Genomic DNA, 18,721 nt, shown 5'->3' with positions numbered 1-18,721 from the left:
CCTGTGTCTTTTCCATTGACATCCGCAGGTCTGGACCACAGCTCGATCATCTTCCTCCAAACGGCGAAAAAGGAGATGAGATTTCAGAAGGGATCACTCTGTCAAATCAAATACATCACGGTGAAATGAAATGTGACAAAAACACAGAAGAAAGAGACATGGATACATTAAAGGGACAGTTTACCCTCACATCACACCAAGCCGAATCTGCAGAAGTGATTGTGGAAGTGCTCGTCCATAATGAACAATAGATTTATGATGAACTTAGAATTAACCACATCAAGTTATACGCCTAAATATTGAGTACTGTAATATGTCTTTAGACTGTTGTATGCATGATGCTGAAATAAAACCAATGAGAACTGAGTGAGAGCTGTCAAAGTAAATTAATGTTTGTTACAGGCTGTTGAGAATAGATTTGTTTAGAGTGGGCTGTGTTGGGTCTTTACTTATTTGATGATACAGTGTAGGTTTTTCATGTACTTCTCTTTGTAGACATTTTGTAACGTGAACAGCACAGGTTGTGATAAGGACACATTATTGAATGAAAGACCCAATAGTGTCCCACAACGTCTCAAAGTCAGGACTTGAGTGGCGGGCTCTGATTGGCTGAGAGCTGCACGTGCGGACCAATCAGAACGTGGCAAGTCAGACAAGTTTCAGACGCAGGCGGCGTGAGGCAGGAGTGATTAGTTTGTATGAACCTAAAGTGTTCGCCGCAGCAGTATTGATCCGTGCATCGGGTCTGTAATACGGCAGTGATTTGATGACATTCATCATTTAGCTGGTTATTCAGCCACGTACTGATAAAACTCACGGTTAGCGGCCGTCTGCGGTGGACAATGAGAAAGCTCGCGCTGCTCTTGATTGTGCTGCTCGGCGTTGCACATTTTGCATCTGTCAGCAGGTGTGAAGAAGGTAAGACTCGTTTTCACCACGCTGTGTCTGAGTTATAACAAATGATGTGGATAAAAGACTATTACAAACAAGATTAGTCTGTAACTAGGCTTTTTGGAAGTGTTTCTATAGAGATTGCTAACGCTAGCCTAGTTAGTCTGGCAGTTAGCACGTAAGCTAACAGGCTGCACAGAGCTAATGTCAACAATGAAGTTCCACAGTATTTGTTCACTTATTTAGACTATATCCAGGAATAGTATAATCATGACTCATACTTTCACTTTAAATGCATTTTAATAATTTAATTTAACTAATAAAACCAGTAGTGGTTGTTTAATTGTAAGAGTTGAATTATTTTTTTATAGATCATGTGGCAGAGGAGGAACCTGAGGAGGAGGAGAGTGATGATGAGGAGGATGAAGATGAAGACACGGAGGTGAATGAGGAGAATGGAGTTCTGGTCCTGAACGACAACAACTTTGACACTTTCATGGAGGGCAAGGACACTGTGTTAGTGGAGTTTTATGCTCCATGGTGAGTTTAGTTTACTCTTTCTGAAAACATCTTTGCATAAATAAAACTAAATCAGATGTGACTCGAGTATTTGCATTACTTATTTGACTGTCTTCTAGGTGTGGTCATTGCAAGCAGTTTGCTCCTGAGTATGAGAAAATCGCACAGACTTTGAAGGAGAATGACCCGCCCATTCCTGTGGCCAAAGTAGACGCCACTGTGGCAACTGATCTGGCCAGTAGGTTTGAGGTGTCGGGCTATCCCACTATCAAGATTCTGAAAAAGGGAGAGCCTGTGGAGTATGATGGAGCCAGAACAGAGACAGGTGTGATGAGTTTATGCACATTACTATTTCATTTAATTATTAGTAATACTTCAGGTGAAAAATAAGGCTCTTCTGTTGTAGCTATTGTTGAACGAGTCAAAGAGGTTGCTCACCCTGGCTGGAAACCTCCACCTGAGGCAACACTGGTCCTGACAAAAGACAATTTTGATGACATTGTTAACAATGCAGACATCATCCTAGTGGAGTTTTATGCCCCATGGTGCGTCCTCCATCATCATACACACTCTAGGATTTCTTAAGGCAACATGGCTTTCATATTTTTACAATTTTCTTCCAGGTGTGGACACTGTAAGCGATTGGCTCCGGAATATGAAAAGGCAGCTCAGGAACTGAGCAAGCGCACGCCCCCCATCCCCCTCGCCAAAGTGGATGCCACTGTGGAAAATGAGCTGGCGTCTCGTTTTGATGTTACGGGATATCCCACTCTTAAGATCTTCAGGAAGGGCAAGGCATTTGAGTACAACGGACCTAGAGAAAAATATGGTGGGTTTAAACTTTTATTTAACTTTTTTTTCCTGCTTTTTTAAATATTAATTTTGATTTCTTTATTGTAGGCATTGTTGACTACATGAGCGAGCAGTCAGGCCCTCCATCTAAGCAGGTTCAAACTGTAAAGCAGGTTCAGGAGCTGATTAAAGATGGAGATGATGCTGTGATTGTGGGTGTTTTCTCCAGTGAAGAAGATGCAACTTTTGAGATTTACAATGAGGCCTGTAAGTTGCACTGTTCGGGGATGTGGGTAGGGGGCACTATATTCAGATAAGGAAGTATGAGAGAAATCAAATATTTTTTGTGACAGGTAATGCTTTGCGGGAGGACTTCACCTTTAGACACACTTTCAGCTCAGAAGTGGCCAAAATGCTTAAAGCTTCACCTGGTCAGATTATCATCGCTCACCCTGAGAAATTCCGCTCAAAGTATGAACCTGCCCAGCACACCTTAACAATGCAGGTATTGACAATTTCATCACTTGCTATTCATTTTATATACTTGTATCAGTAATCTAATTTCTTTAACCATAAACCCTTATTCCTATAGGGTTCTACATCAGTTTCAGAGGTCCAAGAATTCTTCAAAAAGCACATTGTTCCTCTGGTGGGGCACAGGAAGCCCAGCAATGACGCTAAACGCTACACTAAAAGGCCACTGGTCGTTGTTTACTATGGAGTAGACTTCAGCTTTGACTACAGAAAGGGTAAGTTCCCAAAACAAACTATAGTTCATTTAAGATTCATATTGTGCATTAATCTCTGGGTTGTACTATCAGCCACACAGTTCTGGAGGTCGAAAGTGCTGGAGGTGGCCAAGGACTTCCCCGAGTACACGTTTGCCATTGCTGATGAGGAAGACTATGCTGATGAGTTGAAGAGCTTGGGTCTGAGTGAAAGTGGAGAGGAAGTCAATGTTGGTATTTTGGGTGATGGAGGCAAGAAGTATGCCATGGAGCCAGAGGAAATGGACTCCGATGTGCTGAGAGACTTTGTCAAAGCTTTCAAGAAGGGTGAGTGCTCAAAAGTACCTGATGCCTAAAATCTAACTTCTATGTTGAGTTTCTATTTTAAGAGCGTGCCAGTGGCGATGTTCACATGCACACCAAAATCTGATGATCTGATTTCTGGAAACATTTTATAAAGATTATATGAATGACAAACCACAAATTGAGATTACTGGAGGGACCATGATTAGAAAGAAAGCAGATGATTTTGCTGTTTGCATGTAATTTAAAACCCTACAACTCCAAATATCAGATAAGATTTAGAGTGTGCATGTAACTGCAGCCAGTGACTGCCTTGTATACTCTCATAAAGAACAATTATACTGCTGTGTCCTTGGCAAGACACTAAGCCAGTTCCCAAGCTTGCTCTCGACTAGCTAATCTTTGTCTCACACTCACTCCAACCCAAGGCCTACTCTAATCTGCTTTTATGTTTTAGTAATGTCCAAAATGTCATTGTCATTCTTAAGCATAAAATGTACTACAAAAACATTTAATATAAAAGTATTTAAATTTCTAAAACATTTCCCCCGGTAAGTGCACTCCTAGGGGTTACCCCCCAAAGCCTGGAATGGGAAACACAGGTGCTATGTGAATCAAAAGGCATTTGTGGACAAAATGTTATCAGATCTTTAAATGTATTAGATAATCCACTAGGTGGCAGCAAACATGTCCAAATGTCTCCTTAAACCTTGAGCTGAGCCACTCTCTAATTGAATTAGTTTATAATTCATTTGTTTTTGTGGTCAACAGGAAAGCTGAAGCCTATTATTAAATCACAGCCACTGCCAAAGAACAACAAGGGACCAGTGAAAGTTGTGGTGGGGAAGACGTTTGAGGAGATTGTAATGGACCCTCAGAAGGATGTCCTCATTGAGTTTTATGCTCCCTGGTGTGGACACTGCAAAAAGCTGGAGCCAGACTATCTGGCTCTGGGCAAGAAGTACAAGGGGCAGAAGAACCTGGTTATCGCCAAAATGGACGCCACAGCTAATGACGTGCCAAATGAAAGTTACAAAGCTGAAGGTTTCCCAACAATATACTTTGCTCCAAGCAATAACAAGCAGAACCCTGTGAAACACGAAGGTGGAGACAGGACTGTGGAGGGACTCAGCAAGTTCATAGAAAAGCACAGTACAAAGCTGGTGAAAGATGAACTTTAAAGTATCTCTGCGTGTATGAACTCTTACTGCGCTTCTCAGTCACACGGCCTTTAAAAGGTGAAGGGAGCACAGGTGTTACTGCGATGACCAGTCATCATTTTAGTTTCTGTTCAATGTTCATTCCAAGAGATTCAGCTTTCCTCTGTTCATAAAGGCATGTATGCACTGAAGTCTTTTTAATAAAATAGTGTGGCTGCTTTGAAGGCCGGCACTCAAATCTTATTCTTGTCATAATTGACATAAAACATAATGAGACATCACATACTCTAACAGTTTTATTAATGTTAGCATAACACTGGTATCCTAAAGTCTTACTGTGCACTTACAGTCAACTGAACTCAGTTCATTCTTGTTCATCACTTGGCTGTATAAACAGCAGCTTATCTACAATAAAAATGTTTTCTATGACCTCCATATGTGCATAATGTGACTTTTACATTTGATGCATCAAATGCTTGAAGGAAATGTCATTATTGGAAACCGTTCTAAGAAAACCATAATACTTAGATCGAAGGCAGAGGGACACCACAGTGTCATTTGAAGGCACTTGACCGGTGTGATTTTGAAACTGCAGACATGAGGTTGGAGGACTCTGGATTAGGAGAATTCTTCTGTGAACCGAATATGAAAGTTTTTTATCTTATCAAGCACAATCTTGAGCTTCTCGGCAGGTGGCAGAATGGTCATCCTGTGCACATGTTACAATCCTTATCAGTTACAAATCATCTTTGAATTCAGATGCATAATGCACGAACTTTCACAGACCTGAAGTGGTACGTTCCGTCTCTTTGTCCAAAGCCGCTCCCAGGCACAAGGCAGATTCCCTCCTCCTCCAACAGCCTCATACAGTAATACATGTCCGGCACCTTACCCTCTTCCTACAGGCCACATGGTATTGTGTTTAGGAATGCTTTTTTTAAAAGGATATCTACAAAGATTGTGTTGCTTACCTTGGCCTTGTCAATGGCCTTTGCGGGTAGTGAGATACGTGGGAAGGTGTACATAGCCCCCTGTACAGGGTTACAGGTAAATCCTGGAATAGTATTGAACATTTCTTCAGTCATTCTGGCTTTTTCTGCTAGGGCTGCTAACACCGCTGTCCGCTCCTGTGAGGGAAACATACAAAAGTGCATTGTGCTGTAAATATTTTTTAGTTACTGTGTTTCTGTGCACCCATAGTAGCACTAGTGCTAAAAGTGTTTGTATCAGGAGAGTCCAAAAAGGTCATTATTGACTGTTGAGGTCATCTGCGGTCCTCTTGTGCTGGTTACACAGATAAGTTATCAACACCAAGGCATGTGTTCAACTGTAAATATTACTAGAGTTGTGTAACACACATATGATTATAATTGTGACACACATTAAGTCACAATCAGAGCAGGGTCACCTGTAGTGCTGGTGAAGTGTTTGTTACTCTGACCTTGATAAAAGTGTTGTATGAGGGTTCGTCGGGCTGTGGAGGGTTAACCACCAGGTCCAGAAGAGCCTGTCCAGGGACTGGGGGGCACAATCGGACTGACACTAGTTTTGTGAGCTGGGTCTTGACATCAGGGTCCATATTTATAACCTCCATGTATCCTCCCCTAAACCCGCACCTGTTCAATGTAAAAGATTGTTATTCCTCTGGCTCAAAGTGAAGACATTTCCCAGTTGTGTCCTTGTAACTTACTCGCCCATGTAACATTTGGAGGTGGAATGAAACGAGGCCAACTCCACAGTACTCGAGTATTCAGGTCCCATCTCAAATAATACCTTTTTAAAAGAGTGGAATTTGCAACCATCTGCGTACACATTGTCCTGGTAGACCTACAAAAATACAAAAAAATACTAATTTAAACAGACACAGATAATGTTAGTGTAACTTTATAAAGCGGCCCTTATTATACCATGTCACTTTTTCAGAGTCTGCTTGTCTCCATGGTGATGTATAGGTTTAATGCCATACTGTGTAACATTCAAAACAAAGCAATAACTTCTTCATGAACACAAGCAGTGAGATCTGTGGAGAGGCGACCTTGCTCACAGTAAGAATGCCTTTTTCTAGGTAAGAACACCCGTAATGAAATAAATGCAAGATGTGATGAATGCTGCATTATGAATCATCTCTATGGAGACAAGCAAATGGTGGACCGCCACCAGAAAAGTTACATCGTGCAGCTTTTATGAGTCAGTTTGTTGTTTTTTGTTATATTGCTGTTAAGTATCCAATGTGGCTAGGAGCTGCTGGTTAATAAGCTCTGTGCAACCTCACTGTTAGCGTCACTACTTCCTGTGCAGTTGTTCCTCTGAGATTTTTGCCGAGTTGCACTAAAAGCTGATAAATACTTAAAGATAAGGCAATGGACAGGGAGCTGTGGGTGGATGTCACTAATATTATGTTAAAAACTACACAAATAAAATTAATACTTCACTGGAGGACACTTCTGCATTTAGATAGAGGGATGCTAATTTTGAGGCATAATAAATATTAAAACAACGCTACAAAGTGAAGTTTTTTACATATAAAAATTACTGGATAGACTTTTTAATTAATTTGAATTTTAGTAGGTTATTTTATGTGTTCTGATTATTTTTTAAAAAGTGACCGTTAGTTTTGAGACACAGTGAGCTAGAGCACTGCTGTGCATAGAGCCTATTGTGAATTACCTCATCGGCCATAAGGAAAAGGTTCTCTTCTTTGGCAAACCGAATGACTTGTTCAATGCACTCTCTACTCTGTACTTGACCTGTGACACAGAGATTATGGATACTCGAAAAAGGCGTGTGCTGCTTTTAAATTGTTTAATTGCTCCCTCGTGCTACCTGTGGGGTTTCCAGGGTTAATGATGCAGAGGACGCGTGGGTTACAGTGCTGTCTGGCCTCGTTAATGGCTCTCTTAAGTTCGTTCACGTCAAGACTCCAGCACTTGTCTTCATCCAGGTAATAATTGATCTGCACTGCGCCCAAGTCTGCCAGAGCCGCGGAGTAAAGCGGGTACTGAGGGATAGAGATCATCACGCCGGTACGTCCGCGACCCTCCCCACAAATCAGCAGCTTCAGGATGGTCTGCAAAGAAAGTGGAAACAAATCACGAATAAGAGACTCTATTAAGCCATTATTTAGCATTATTTTGAGAAAAGAAAAGTCCAGTTGCAATTTTTTTTAACAATATTGTGGTCAGATTTTCCAATATATGTTTCAAAAGTAGGATTCTGTTTAGAGTGCACATTATAAAACAACACCAGCAGCATTACAGTTTGAGAGAAGAATGAAATATGAACTGATGAACTAATCCAAGAATCACATAATGCGCTTCAGAACATGTTTGTACACATCTGAACAGGTACAAGATTTATTTACAAGATAAGAAGGATAAGATATTGTGTTGTTTGTAAGGATGCTTTTAATGCAACCCTCTGTAAACAAATATACTTATAGTTTTTTGTTTGTATTGTGAACAGGACACCCATGGAAAAAGTGTGTAAGTGTCCGCATTGGGTGTCTCTGTATAGATAAAGATAGAGGGGAAAAAAAGCTGAAAGTTGTTTGACAAGGTGACAGCTGTTCATAAATAAATAATTACATAGAGGAAACATTTGTCCAGTCACACCCAGTATGTACACACTTTAACTCCCCAGCGACGTGAACATTGGAATAAGAGCAGTTATATTGGGATGCACTCAAACTGGTGATATATGGTGGATACTGGTGGTCAGATCATGAAGATGTGCTTTTTTTCCCCCAGATTGTCAATTCAATATGATGCTGGTGAAATTTTAAAAGTAAAAATAAAAACATCAAGACTGCAAATAGGTCAATGAAATGAATAAATGTGCTCATGATTAAAGAGAGAGATAAATATTAGTTTTTATTACACTGAGACACAGCGAAACTAAGGACGGTTCTAGTTCATAATTATATCTGTGTGTCACATAAATCTTATAAAGTTCGGAGGGTGTTGCAACATTACAGATGAGCCAGGTACTATCAGTTTAATATTAACTCAATGGGAATAAAAAAAGGGGATTAAAAATTAAAGTGCAGATGACAGGTTAGGCTAAACATTACACAAAAACAAAGGTAACAAAAACATTTAAGGTTTTACTAAATATTGCTCCTGCATTTTGGTTGTAATTTTCTGCATTTCCCACAAATAAACTCTTGTTAGTTTTAGGGCATGTTATAATGTTGTTACCTCCTCAAATACATACCTGTAGTTGTGTTTTGTATCATTTCATTCACAGATGTTTGAGTAACTCTTTATTATCCGTCTACATCTCCAAAGCTCAAAATGTTCTGTTCCAGCTTGTGATGTCATGAAGCGGTAATCTTTAAAGTAACGGCTAACTTTTACCTTTAGTTCAGTAGAGATTGGCTGATTTCAGACCTGGTATTTCCAAATGATTCTAGTGAAGGTGTGTGGAGTTTAAAAACACAGTGGAGCACTTCCTGTATTACCACATGACATCACAAAGTGGAACCAAGCCTTTTCTGTCTGTTCTGAGAGAAGAATACAGCCTAAATATGCAGAGTTTGTGTGTTAAACATGTGTGAATGAAACAAAACACAACTCCAGGTCTGTTTGTGATGAGGAAACATTACACAGATCAGAAAATAGTGTAATATAATATTTACCACAGGCAGCGACCCAGTAAACCAAGTATAAAAACAAACAAACAAACTGCTGTCATGTGCACTTTAAATGGATTCTTGTTCATTTTTATGCCTCGTACCACAATGGCGTCGCTGGCCCCAGTGGAGAGGTAGATGTTGTCAGGGTTGGATGGGATTCCTCCATCTCTCTTCTCAATGTAACGGGACACATCCTGACGTATGCACTCGATGCCCGGGCTGGCACTGTACGCTCCTACGACACAGGTGCAGTGTACTTTGATTCAAACAACATGAGCTCCGTGTCCAAGGTAATTATTAGTCAGTGGACCAACAGAGACTAGTGATGTAGAGAGGGATGTGGTTGGTGGATTTAAGGGGCGTTGTCTGACCTATGCTTTGGCCCCCACACGCTGCAAGAATCCGCCTCGCTCTCTGTTTGGCATCTTCTGGGAATTTATTGTCTTCCAGGAGGTCGGGATACGCGCACAGAGCAAGGACCTGGGAATGCAAAAGTAACTGGATTTTTACTCTAGTAGTTCATCGATTTTACTTATAGAGCACATTTCATGCACAAAAACAACTCAAAGTGCATTACGCAGAAGTAAAATCACAACAATATGAGAAAGTTCACATAATTTAGAGCAAAGAGAATATGAATTTACAGAAAAATCAGTTAAAACTGTTAAAATGTTCATATCAATAACTGAATAATTAATGGAAAAGCTACCCATGAATTCATATAAAGGCTATATTAAAAAGATGCGTCTTTAATTTCAATTTAAAATATTAGACCTTGTTTCAAAGCGCAGATTTTCCGGTAATGAATTCCACATTTGGGATACACATAAACCAAATGAGGCTTGACCATGTTTGGCCCAGACTCAAGGAACCACCAGGAGACTCGTCCCAGCTGATCCGAGGGGCCAGCAGTGTCTTGTAATTGTACTTAGAACTAACGAGGCATTAAATTATGACCACAGAAAGGTAAACTGAGTAGCCCAGTACCAATTGTTTCTGTTTGGAGTAAAGAGACAGTGAAGGGAATTTTAACCTGAAACATAGGAAGCATTTTCTATTTACACAAGTTTGAAAGTGCGCCTCTTCTGGAGTGATCCCGGACAGGTTATTTTAGTGTTTACAATAAATAAGGATCAGCAATAAATATGATCATACAACTGATAAAAAGTGACCAAACCTGTCTCAAGAATGTAATTGGCTTCTGACCCATCGCGTGAGCATCTCCAATGTTAGCCCTGATGACTTCTGTGAAAGGCTTTTTGGCACCCTAGAAAAGAAAAGGACAACAGTCAGTACTGTGCATGTTTAGTCAAGACTATAGGCTTTTCCTATACTAAATATACAGAGAGTACCAGTCCGGCTGCCAGGCTAGTCCATTTCCTCTATTTAGCTTCTATATTTTATATTAATAACTTGATAAACGAGTTCAGTAGGGATGAAAACTATGACTCAAAATAGCTAATTAAAATACGTGTCACTGACTTTTGATAACAGTAATTGTTATGTAGACTGAACCAACTCTAAAACCTTTTATAACAACGACAGCAGCGTTATTAAATCCAAATGACAAAATAGAACAAACCATTTCAGATTTATTTATTTTGCAGGATAATAACGGTTTTACCAAATCCAGCCCATCTTTCAATATATTCTCAAATTTCTCCGTTTCTAATCTTAAAGTGTAAGTCAGTTTCTCCATAATATAAATGTCGTGCAACACATCAACCCAGTTCCATTTCAGATTTTCATTAATAGTACACTTTATTTATAAATATTCTCCATCCAGAAGCATTGAGCCACCATATTTGAACTTCTGTTAGGTTATAAATGTATTCAAAATCTGAATGTACAATACATATAATCATTAGACCTGTCGAGTAATTGGAAAACTAGCCAAATACTAAAACTGGTTACTTGCAGCCCTATAATTCAACAAATTTTCTGGTACAAAGGAAAACAGTTCATTATTGTTTATTATAATTAAACCAGATCTTATTCACATCAGAGATCTTCACCAGGCATCCTCGCTCATTAGCACTCTCTGATGGGCACTTTGATGGGGCACAGAACCACAAAAGGGTGACATCTTTCCTTCGTAATCTTATTTAGGACTACAGATGGAAAGTAGCATTATGCTAAATCTGGTGCAGCCATCTTTTTAATGTAACTGCACATTGTCCTTTAAATAAATAAATGAAAATAAATAAAAAAAATTATATCATGTTATAAATACAGTGTGTCCATAAAGTCTCTTTACAATTTAAAACATATATTACAAAGGCAATTGATAAGATCTATTAATCACACTTGTTCTATTGTACTCAGTGGTGTTAGTTTCATGAAGCACATCGAGGTGCTGGATTTCTTGCCATGTTTGTGTAGCTTATTCTCATCAATGGCTGCAATCACATCTGTTATTTTTTGCTTTAGTTCAGTAATGTCTCATATCTTTGTTTCACCGAGTTTGTGTATCAGATTTTGTCTCAATAAACCTCGATACACATTGTGCCTTCTCTTGAGGAGTAGCCATTTCTTAGGAGTTAATTCAAAAGGGATGCCTTTTTAATGAACAGGATGCCTCAAATACAAAAATGCAACATGATTAAAAACTTTTATAACCACTGAGTACAATAGAACAAATCTAATAAATATTTCTTATCAATTGCCTTTGTAATAAAATTTAAAAATTGTAAAGAGACTTTATGGACACCCTGTATATTTAAGTAGAAGTTCATATTTAGCCCCTGCATGTTTTGGCTAATGGTAATCAGTCTCATGACCTTTTTGATAAACAAGACCATGTGCGACAATTTTAACTTCTGTTACTGTGTGTCATAGCAGCATCTATCCAGCAATGCATTTTGGGTCTGCTCCAAGCCTAAAAATGCATGCATCCTGAATGGCATAGCTATGGGTGCAAGCGAAAGAGAGAACAGGCCAAAGGTAAATAAAACTGTATCCCCATTATACACTGTATAAAGAAGTGAACTGAGTGTGACGTCACTCTTAGTGTTCGGCTCCAGTCAAATGAAGCTCATCGAGGCTAGAGCCGTTATAGCGGTGAATTTGGAGCCAAGTTGCATATTAGAAAATCCGATTGCGAGTATCATAGCAACCAAAGAGCCAATCCGGAGCGAGGCTGTTGAAGGTAACGCTCCTTCCCGCCCACAATGCTGGTTTAGCACAGAGCGGCCGCTTAGCAACGCTGTCAATCAAACCTGTTGTTAACGCTAGCAGGAGTGACCTTGGGGAAAGAAAGTTCCTGATTTGTCTGTTATTAATGTTTATATCTTGATTTAATGATACAATACCGAAATAAAAACACCAGGATCATCAGAGTGGGTTAATACGACTGCACCATATATTAACATTTTCATATTTATGGCACCATCACATTCAATTTTTACTTCTTTCTACATTTTAGATACATACAGAACACTTAAAATATATGGAATTATGTAGTAAACAAGTCAAGTTAAATAAGTATTACTACTAACTGCTAAATATTTTTCAACAAAGCAAAGGATGACTACTTTGAGGATTTGAATATATATATAAAAAACAAAAATTAGAGTAATGTTGCTTCTTTGCTACATAATTCCTTGTCTTACTTCATATACTTGATGTCTTCTGTGTATATAAAACGTAGTAAAAATAAAGAAAAGGAACAATGAATGAGATGGCGTGTTCAAACTTTCGACTAAGTGAGAACTGATGACTTTGCCCACGTACTTCCACACTGTGCTCAAGTATATCCCCGTTTGGTTTATTGGATTTACAACGACACAGATACGAGGGGCTTGGAGTAATTAGAGGCTGTTTTCCCCATTTCCTTTTCATTCTTGGCTCCTGCCTGGTTATCAAACAACAAAGAGGCTGCTGTTCTACTAAAGAGGGCAACTCAAAGGGCTCTCCTGATCGGGCAGCACCAGGCACAGACTCCCCCTCAAAATTAACTCCACAAATAAAATACTTAAAAATCATACTACAGTTATTCACTCTGCCTCCTAATGTGCACGGTTTAGTCTATTATTTTTGGCATATGTTTTACTTCTTCCTGTAACATTTCTTCGTTTTATATATTCATTATATTTATTCAGGTTTTGGACTGACACAAATTGACTTGCAAATGTTGTGGCTGGGTTCATTTGCTTTTCATAATCCAACCCAAAATGAACAAAACTGCTCTTACATACATACTGTAAATACGTAACTGACATCTTTGGCTTTTGAATGAAATTATTACCAAAAAAGTGGTGGAAGAAGTAGTCAGTTTTGTTACTTAAGTAAAAGTACAGATACTGGAGCCAAAAAATACACAAGTAAAAGCATCACATGAAAAAAAAAATCTGCTTAAGTATGAAAGTACCTGATCGAAAATGTACTTAAAGTGTGAAAAGTAAAAGTATTTCACGCAGATTTTGAGATTTATAACACAGCTTCAAATGTAGTGATCCTGATAAAAATTTGTGCTAAATTTGGTTCAACTAAAACAACTGAAACTTTTTTTTTTCTAGTCGTTTTTATTTGTATATTTTTGTTTGCTCAAATTATGAACGTGTTAAACGCCTCATAAAAAAATACTTTTACTTTTCAGTCCTGTTCAAAAATGTAGTGGAGTAGAAAGTACAGATACCTACTCTCAAATGTAGTGAAGTAAAAAGTACTACAAACTACTACTTTTACCTTAACGTTCCACTACTATTTGCGAGTACATTCATGCTCTTATGAGGCCAAGTGAATCTTATGTTATGATCATGAATCACAGATAATAGGTTTGGTCTTTTATATCAAGAATAACAGGGTTTCTATCATTTTATTAGTTCCGAGAAGCAAAAAACTTTCAAAATGTTACGTTTGTTTGTCTATGTCGCACAAATCTCACTTTCATGGGTTAACGCCCTGCTATATTTCAAAAACAGCCATTTTCTTTTCAGTTTATTCAACCTATATTTACCTAAGAGACAGCGCCACAGTTCAGTCACAATAACATCAACGCACTCAGATAATCACAATAATTTGTTATCTAAAAACAGTCACAAATCATAGATCCCATTTCTAGATCTTCAGTATTGATTTCAACTGTTTCAGGACTTTTTGAAAATAATTATAGGTTGAAAGGTGCAGAATATTGACATATTAACACAATCTTGAGTCAATCTCATACCAAAGTTCATCTGAAACAGCGTAAAAATCAAATGTTCTCATCTTTGTTCTGGTGAAGTTGAAATCTACTGAAAGCAAACCTGTGACGACACATTTCTTCCATCAGCTGAGGTTCGGACTCGTGTTACTCTTGGCTTACACCGGGCTGCATAGTTACTTAAGCCCGAGCCATCATAGTCCAAACCCAGTCACAAAGAGCCAAGACCAAGAATTTACTTTGTGCATTCAGCATATTAACATGTTAAAAAGGGCCAAACTGGTCTAAACTGCACAACAGATCTGATTAGACAATTACAAATAAACGACAAGACCTTTATTTAGTTAAAGGAAAGGTTAAACAGTCTGAGAAAAGGCCTTTCTTCTGCGTAAATGTTTTAAAAAATGTCATAAAAGTACAGATAGAGGTAAAAGTAAAAGTATCACATGAAAAAAAACTAGGTACTTACACACTTTTACTTAAGAGTATGTGTTAAGTGTTAAATGTAGTGATAGTGACTAAGAATTATATATATTTAGGTCAACAGCAGCAATACGAATCAGTTTCTTAATTTTTCTTATGATTTTTGTGTATTTATTTGTGTTTTCTCAAAGCTGAACCTTGAACTCAAAAACTTTGGTCAGGATGTTTCCACGAACATGGTAAAAATAACCGCTCAAATCATATGAAAAGAACTTTTTGCTTTTCATTACAGTTCAAAAATGTAGTGAAGTAGGAAGTACAGATACCTGCTCTCAAATATAGACAAGTAGAAGTAAAACGTATTCACTGTAAAATTTACTTCAGTACAGATGCCTAAAAATTCTGCTCAAGTACTGTGTCACCTTCCACCATTGGATAGAGGTTTTCCACTTTAGAACACAGCGCCACTTCCTGAATTTTGTACTTTTCTTCAACTGACAAACTGTCACTTAACTGATGTGAAACTATGATAAATATTTCCCACCGGCACTATCCCAGAAAACCAAGTGATCATAAAAAAAACATGTAAATCAAATGTCACATGGACTCTAACATGAATACGCAAATGAAGTGGTGGCGTAGGATTTATTATGATGACCCAAAAGGGAAAAGGATCATAGCTCAGTTCAAATGCGGACACACAGACTCCAAATGTGCTGAGTAGCTCGTAAAGTGCTCCGTACGAGACAGGAAGCAGAGGCCTAGATGACAACCACTGCAGCTAAACACCTCAATGCTCAGTACCGGAGTACATTTGAGCCGAGAATCAATATATTTGAAGTGTTTTTTTTTTCTTGCATTCTACCTCATATTCCTTGCTCTGTCAGTTAATGTCAGTCATGATGCGTTTGGTAAGAGCGGGGTTTTGTAATGATGTTTGAAGCAGGGAGTGACTTTAGTCCAATAAACCCCCTCCCCACAGAGACAAAACACAGAGCAGAGACACTACTTGCGCAATAACATTCTACACACACAGACCATTCCTGCTGTATCCCGAAACCGGCTTGGGACAAACGAATCGTACTCTCTCAAGACGAACTGATCCGTCCTTTACCCCCCTCCCCTGCCCTAGAGGTTACTTTACAACCCAGTCTGACCTGCTTACTTACAGCCAACAAGTTCACCTAAATACCTTTTGAAGAATATGTCTTAACACTTTAAGCCAGTATATGGACTATAGTCACTTTGTCAGCTAAACTAACGCAGATTTTCATTTCGTTCATGGATTATCACTTACAGATGTTTTGAATTGTGCTTCTTGATGTGAATTTTAACTATTTAACCCTCTCTTATTATTGCAAATGAAGACAAAAGTACAAGTACCAACGCATGTAAGCTTAGATCTGTCACGACAACACATTTTGAAGTGTGATATTTTGCTGAACTAAACAGACGATAAATAAAAATACTGAAATCAAACTAAAAAAATATTCTAAATGGACAATATTATTAAAAAAACATGAGCTGTAATAAATGTATAGCAGAAAGCAGCACCAAAGTAGTTAGTTTGTGTCTCTAATGAGTCATATAAACATCATAATTCAATCTCCTACAGTTCAAATCTGATTGTAGTACAAAAAAATAAGAACAAATCCTCTACTGGTACAAAGAAAAAGTCCACACGATAAACATTGACCCCTAGAAATGATTGTTCCATCTAACAAACTGGTATATTGAATGATTAATCGATATAGCACCCTTTTTATTGTGATAGGATGACTACGCCACATTATTAGAAACTCTCCTTGAAAAGCAACCCTCAATGGACTCCGCAGCTTTCCTTTGTTGCAATAATCCCCATGAGGTTTTTGAATATTTCTTCAGCTTAAAAGGGGGTGAAAGTTCAAGAGACTGGCTAATGTTGAATGGCCAGGTCACAGATCTTTGTATGATTCCAACCCATAATGTTAAAATAGACCTATAACATAATGAGACCGGATTGTTCAGGGTAAGATGGACAACTTTGTAAAAGCTAGGCCTATTTAGATAAACATTCATTTTGGACTGCTGCTGGTAGTTATAGTGAAAGTTAAATTGTTATGCCAGTCTGGGGTTACCATGGCAATGCTCAGAGGATGGCGCGCGTAATTTCTCCAAACTAATCGCATGTCAAAGTTTTTTTTAAATATCTGTTCAGCAAGAAAAGGTCTTACTCAACTCAGTGTACGCCTAATATTTATCTCCTTTAGGCTACTGACTCATAATCAGCCCCATTATCATTTTATCGAACCATAACAGGTTTTCTTATCTGTGTTTAAATATTTCTCTGGTGCGTGAAGGCGTCTCCAAATGCTCCTTAATGCCCAAACCAACTTACACTTTTGTTTTTCACTTTCACGCGTACATTTTTCTTTTTTTCCCTCTTGTTTTACCTCTCTGAGCTCCTTCTCCAGCTGCACCGCTCTCTGCACGATGGGTCCACGGACAGCGTACTCGACTTTCTTCACGTTTGGGTTCATGGTTTCCAGAGTCAACACTTTACCTTTGGGCAAGACCCCGTTTACCGCGTGCTGCTGGGACATTTTTGCTGCTTTCACTTCGCCTTGTCACAGAGAAGAAAGGTCTATGTGAAACAAAAAGTGGAGATGTAACTTTACGCGCGGATAGAGGGACAGATGAAAACACGGGTGCTGCAGATCAGTTCTTACCCGGGGAGAGACAGAGCTGCTGTGTGTTGTCTGAGTCGCGTGTTGCCTTCCTCCACAGCTGCACTGAGCTCTGACTGATACTTGATATTCTACTTCTTCATATTCTCACCCGCGCCACGCCTTCGCCCGCTTCTAAAGTCGATTGGCTGAACTTTCACAAGTCTTTACGCAAGAGGCAAAGTAGTAACCACGCTTCGTTTTGAGGCGCCCAGCTCCTTTCCACCATGGCCCAGTGTAGCTGTCGTGTAGATGGGAGAGCAAACTTTACATGTTCACGGAAGAAAGAGGGCAGCTGAAGTTTTCTCATCGTGTAGCCAAACCCAAAGGTGCGGCACAAGTTACCAGATGTTCAGACCTGATTTTGCTGCTTTCAGTGGCTTTTACGCATTCCATTAAGTGTTTATTAGTGGAGGTGAAAGCAAACGACAGGCATATGGATTTGCACAGAACAAGCAGCGTAGACCAGGCGTTTGCGCATAACATCCCCCAACGGCAATGCCAAAGGTTAATATATTGTTGAATCTCCGACAGAAGTGTTGTACATCCTTTTAAAAATCAGATTGATAATGACAGCGTGGAACGTTACGTCCAAGAAGCTGCACGCTACTTTTTGAAAAGCGTAATTAGCATATCTTTTGTTTGGTCAGCTTGCACGAGTTTGTTAGGGGAGAGCAGTGTGAGGTTGGAAAACAACCCAGATGTCTTGGAGTTACTTTGGAAAGACATTTGATATCCCAAACTAAAAGGATCCAGACCGGAGCATGTGACAGCCCCCTGCATGTGACTGTAACATAGTTAGGCAGTCAGAAGACAGTTTGTCCCATTAGACTAGTGCCCTATTAATAAGCACTGGGCATGCGTCACAGTTACATCACATAACAATATGTAGGTTCAGGGCTTTGTTTTTAAGATATCTCAAATACCAACTTTGGGGGCTTCCCACAATGCCAATAAAGCCAGAGGTCTGCTATTTTTAGCATAGATTAGACTTCATATGCACACACTTGCATGTACCAGGCTGTCATGGGCTTGGAGGAAAGGCCATCATGGCTGAGGATTGAGAAATTACCCGTAAATTGTTATGTCACATTATCTACACAGCATTTTACTGCAGAAGTGCTGTAACATTATGACATGGCCAAACCTATGTGTTGAAACTGTACTGACTGTTGTGCTGATGTGTTCAGTGAATGTGTGAGGTGTGTCCTGCAGCATTGTGACCCTAGGGCACATTTCCCTTTCAGGACCATAAATAACTGTGGTATATAATCCTAGGCTACACCACCAGGTGACAGAGTGCTCAATGAAAGATGTAAACTGATGTAACCTTTTCAAAACAAGAGCAAACATGTCATGACCATCACTGCATTACACATTTGGACTTGTTAAAACAATATGCAACTGCACAATTGTACCACAAG

At 39.0% G+C, this 18,721-nt stretch overlaps 3 protein-coding genes across 4 annotated transcripts in view; 2 read left to right on the top strand and 1 right to left on the bottom strand.

Moving 5' to 3' along the window:
• The window catches only part of LOC117388736 (polycystic kidney disease 1 like 1), a 32,467-nt gene extending 32,216 nt beyond the window's left edge, over positions 1-251 (top strand). Inside the window, exon 55 of the mRNA XM_055230290.1 lies at positions 29-251. Within this exon, the coding sequence (XP_055086265.1) occupies positions 29-251 (223 nt within the window). The remainder of the gene's footprint in view (positions 1-28) is intronic.
• A 389-nt stretch (positions 252-640) lies between these two features.
• Positions 641-4,636, top strand: pdia4 (protein disulfide isomerase family A, member 4). The gene is made up of 10 exons (XM_033986022.2): positions 641-918; positions 1,263-1,431; positions 1,530-1,735; positions 1,817-1,955; positions 2,034-2,239; positions 2,311-2,469; positions 2,556-2,707; positions 2,795-2,951; positions 3,024-3,257; positions 4,005-4,636. Exons 1-10 carry the CDS (start codon positions 843-845, stop codon positions 4,412-4,414), a joined length of 1,908 nt encoding a protein of 635 aa, XP_033841913.1. The 5' UTR covers positions 641-842; the 3' UTR covers positions 4,415-4,636.
• Positions 4,637-4,677: 41 nt separating this feature from the next.
• si:ch211-217a12.1 (alanine aminotransferase 2-like) lies at positions 4,678-17,545 on the bottom strand. Of its 2 annotated transcripts, none has more exons than XM_033986024.2 (12): positions 17,301-17,545; positions 17,025-17,215; positions 10,204-10,293; positions 9,398-9,506; positions 9,128-9,261; positions 7,217-7,460; positions 7,061-7,140; positions 6,084-6,220; positions 5,835-6,009; positions 5,365-5,520; positions 5,180-5,292; positions 4,678-5,102 (listed from the first exon to the last, which is right to left on the bottom strand). In XM_033986024.2, exons 2-12 carry the CDS (start codon positions 17,172-17,174, stop codon positions 5,012-5,014), a joined length of 1,479 nt encoding a protein of 492 aa, XP_033841915.1. In that variant the 5' UTR covers positions 17,175-17,215; positions 17,301-17,545; the 3' UTR covers positions 4,678-5,011. The 2 variants fall into 2 exon arrangements, with proteins under 2 accessions (XP_033841915.1, XP_055085883.1); XM_055229908.1 differs by having other exon boundaries at positions 4,683-5,102; positions 17,025-17,194; positions 17,301-17,423.
• Between the last annotated feature and the right edge of the window lie 1,176 nt (positions 17,546-18,721).

The sequence above is a fragment of the Periophthalmus magnuspinnatus genome, chromosome 20 (assembly GCF_009829125.3).
Source record: "Periophthalmus magnuspinnatus isolate fPerMag1 chromosome 20, fPerMag1.2.pri, whole genome shotgun sequence".
Lineage (NCBI taxonomy): Eukaryota > Metazoa > Chordata > Actinopteri > Gobiiformes > Gobiidae > Periophthalmus > Periophthalmus magnuspinnatus.
Note: the sequence above shows the minus strand (reverse complement) of the source record. Positions and strands in the feature narration are given on the sequence as shown.

Excerpts from the sequence above, each read along its gene's own strand:
- pdia4 (XM_033986022.2), top strand. The coding sequence starts at position 843 with ATGAGAAAGCTCGCGCTGCTCTTGATTGTGCTGCTCGGCGTTGCACAT. Across the intron at positions 919-1,262 it reads TGTCAGCAGGTGTGAAGAAG|ATCATGTGGCAGAGGAGGAA; the intron begins GTAAGACTCGTT and ends ATTTTTTTATAG. Across the intron at positions 1,432-1,529 it reads GTGGAGTTTTATGCTCCATG|GTGTGGTCATTGCAAGCAGT; the intron begins GTGAGTTTAGTT and ends ACTGTCTTCTAG.
- si:ch211-217a12.1 (XM_033986024.2), bottom strand. The coding sequence starts at position 17,174 with ATGTCCCAGCAGCACGCGGTAAACGGGGTCTTGCCCAAAGGTAAAGTG. Across the intron at positions 9,262-9,397 it reads GTGTGGGGGCCAAAGCATAG|GAGCGTACAGTGCCAGCCCG; the intron begins GTCAGACAACGC and ends CCTGTGTCGTAG. Across the intron at positions 7,461-9,127 it reads GGGCCAGCGACGCCATTGTG|ACCATCCTGAAGCTGCTGAT; the intron begins GTACGAGGCATA and ends CTTTCTTTGCAG.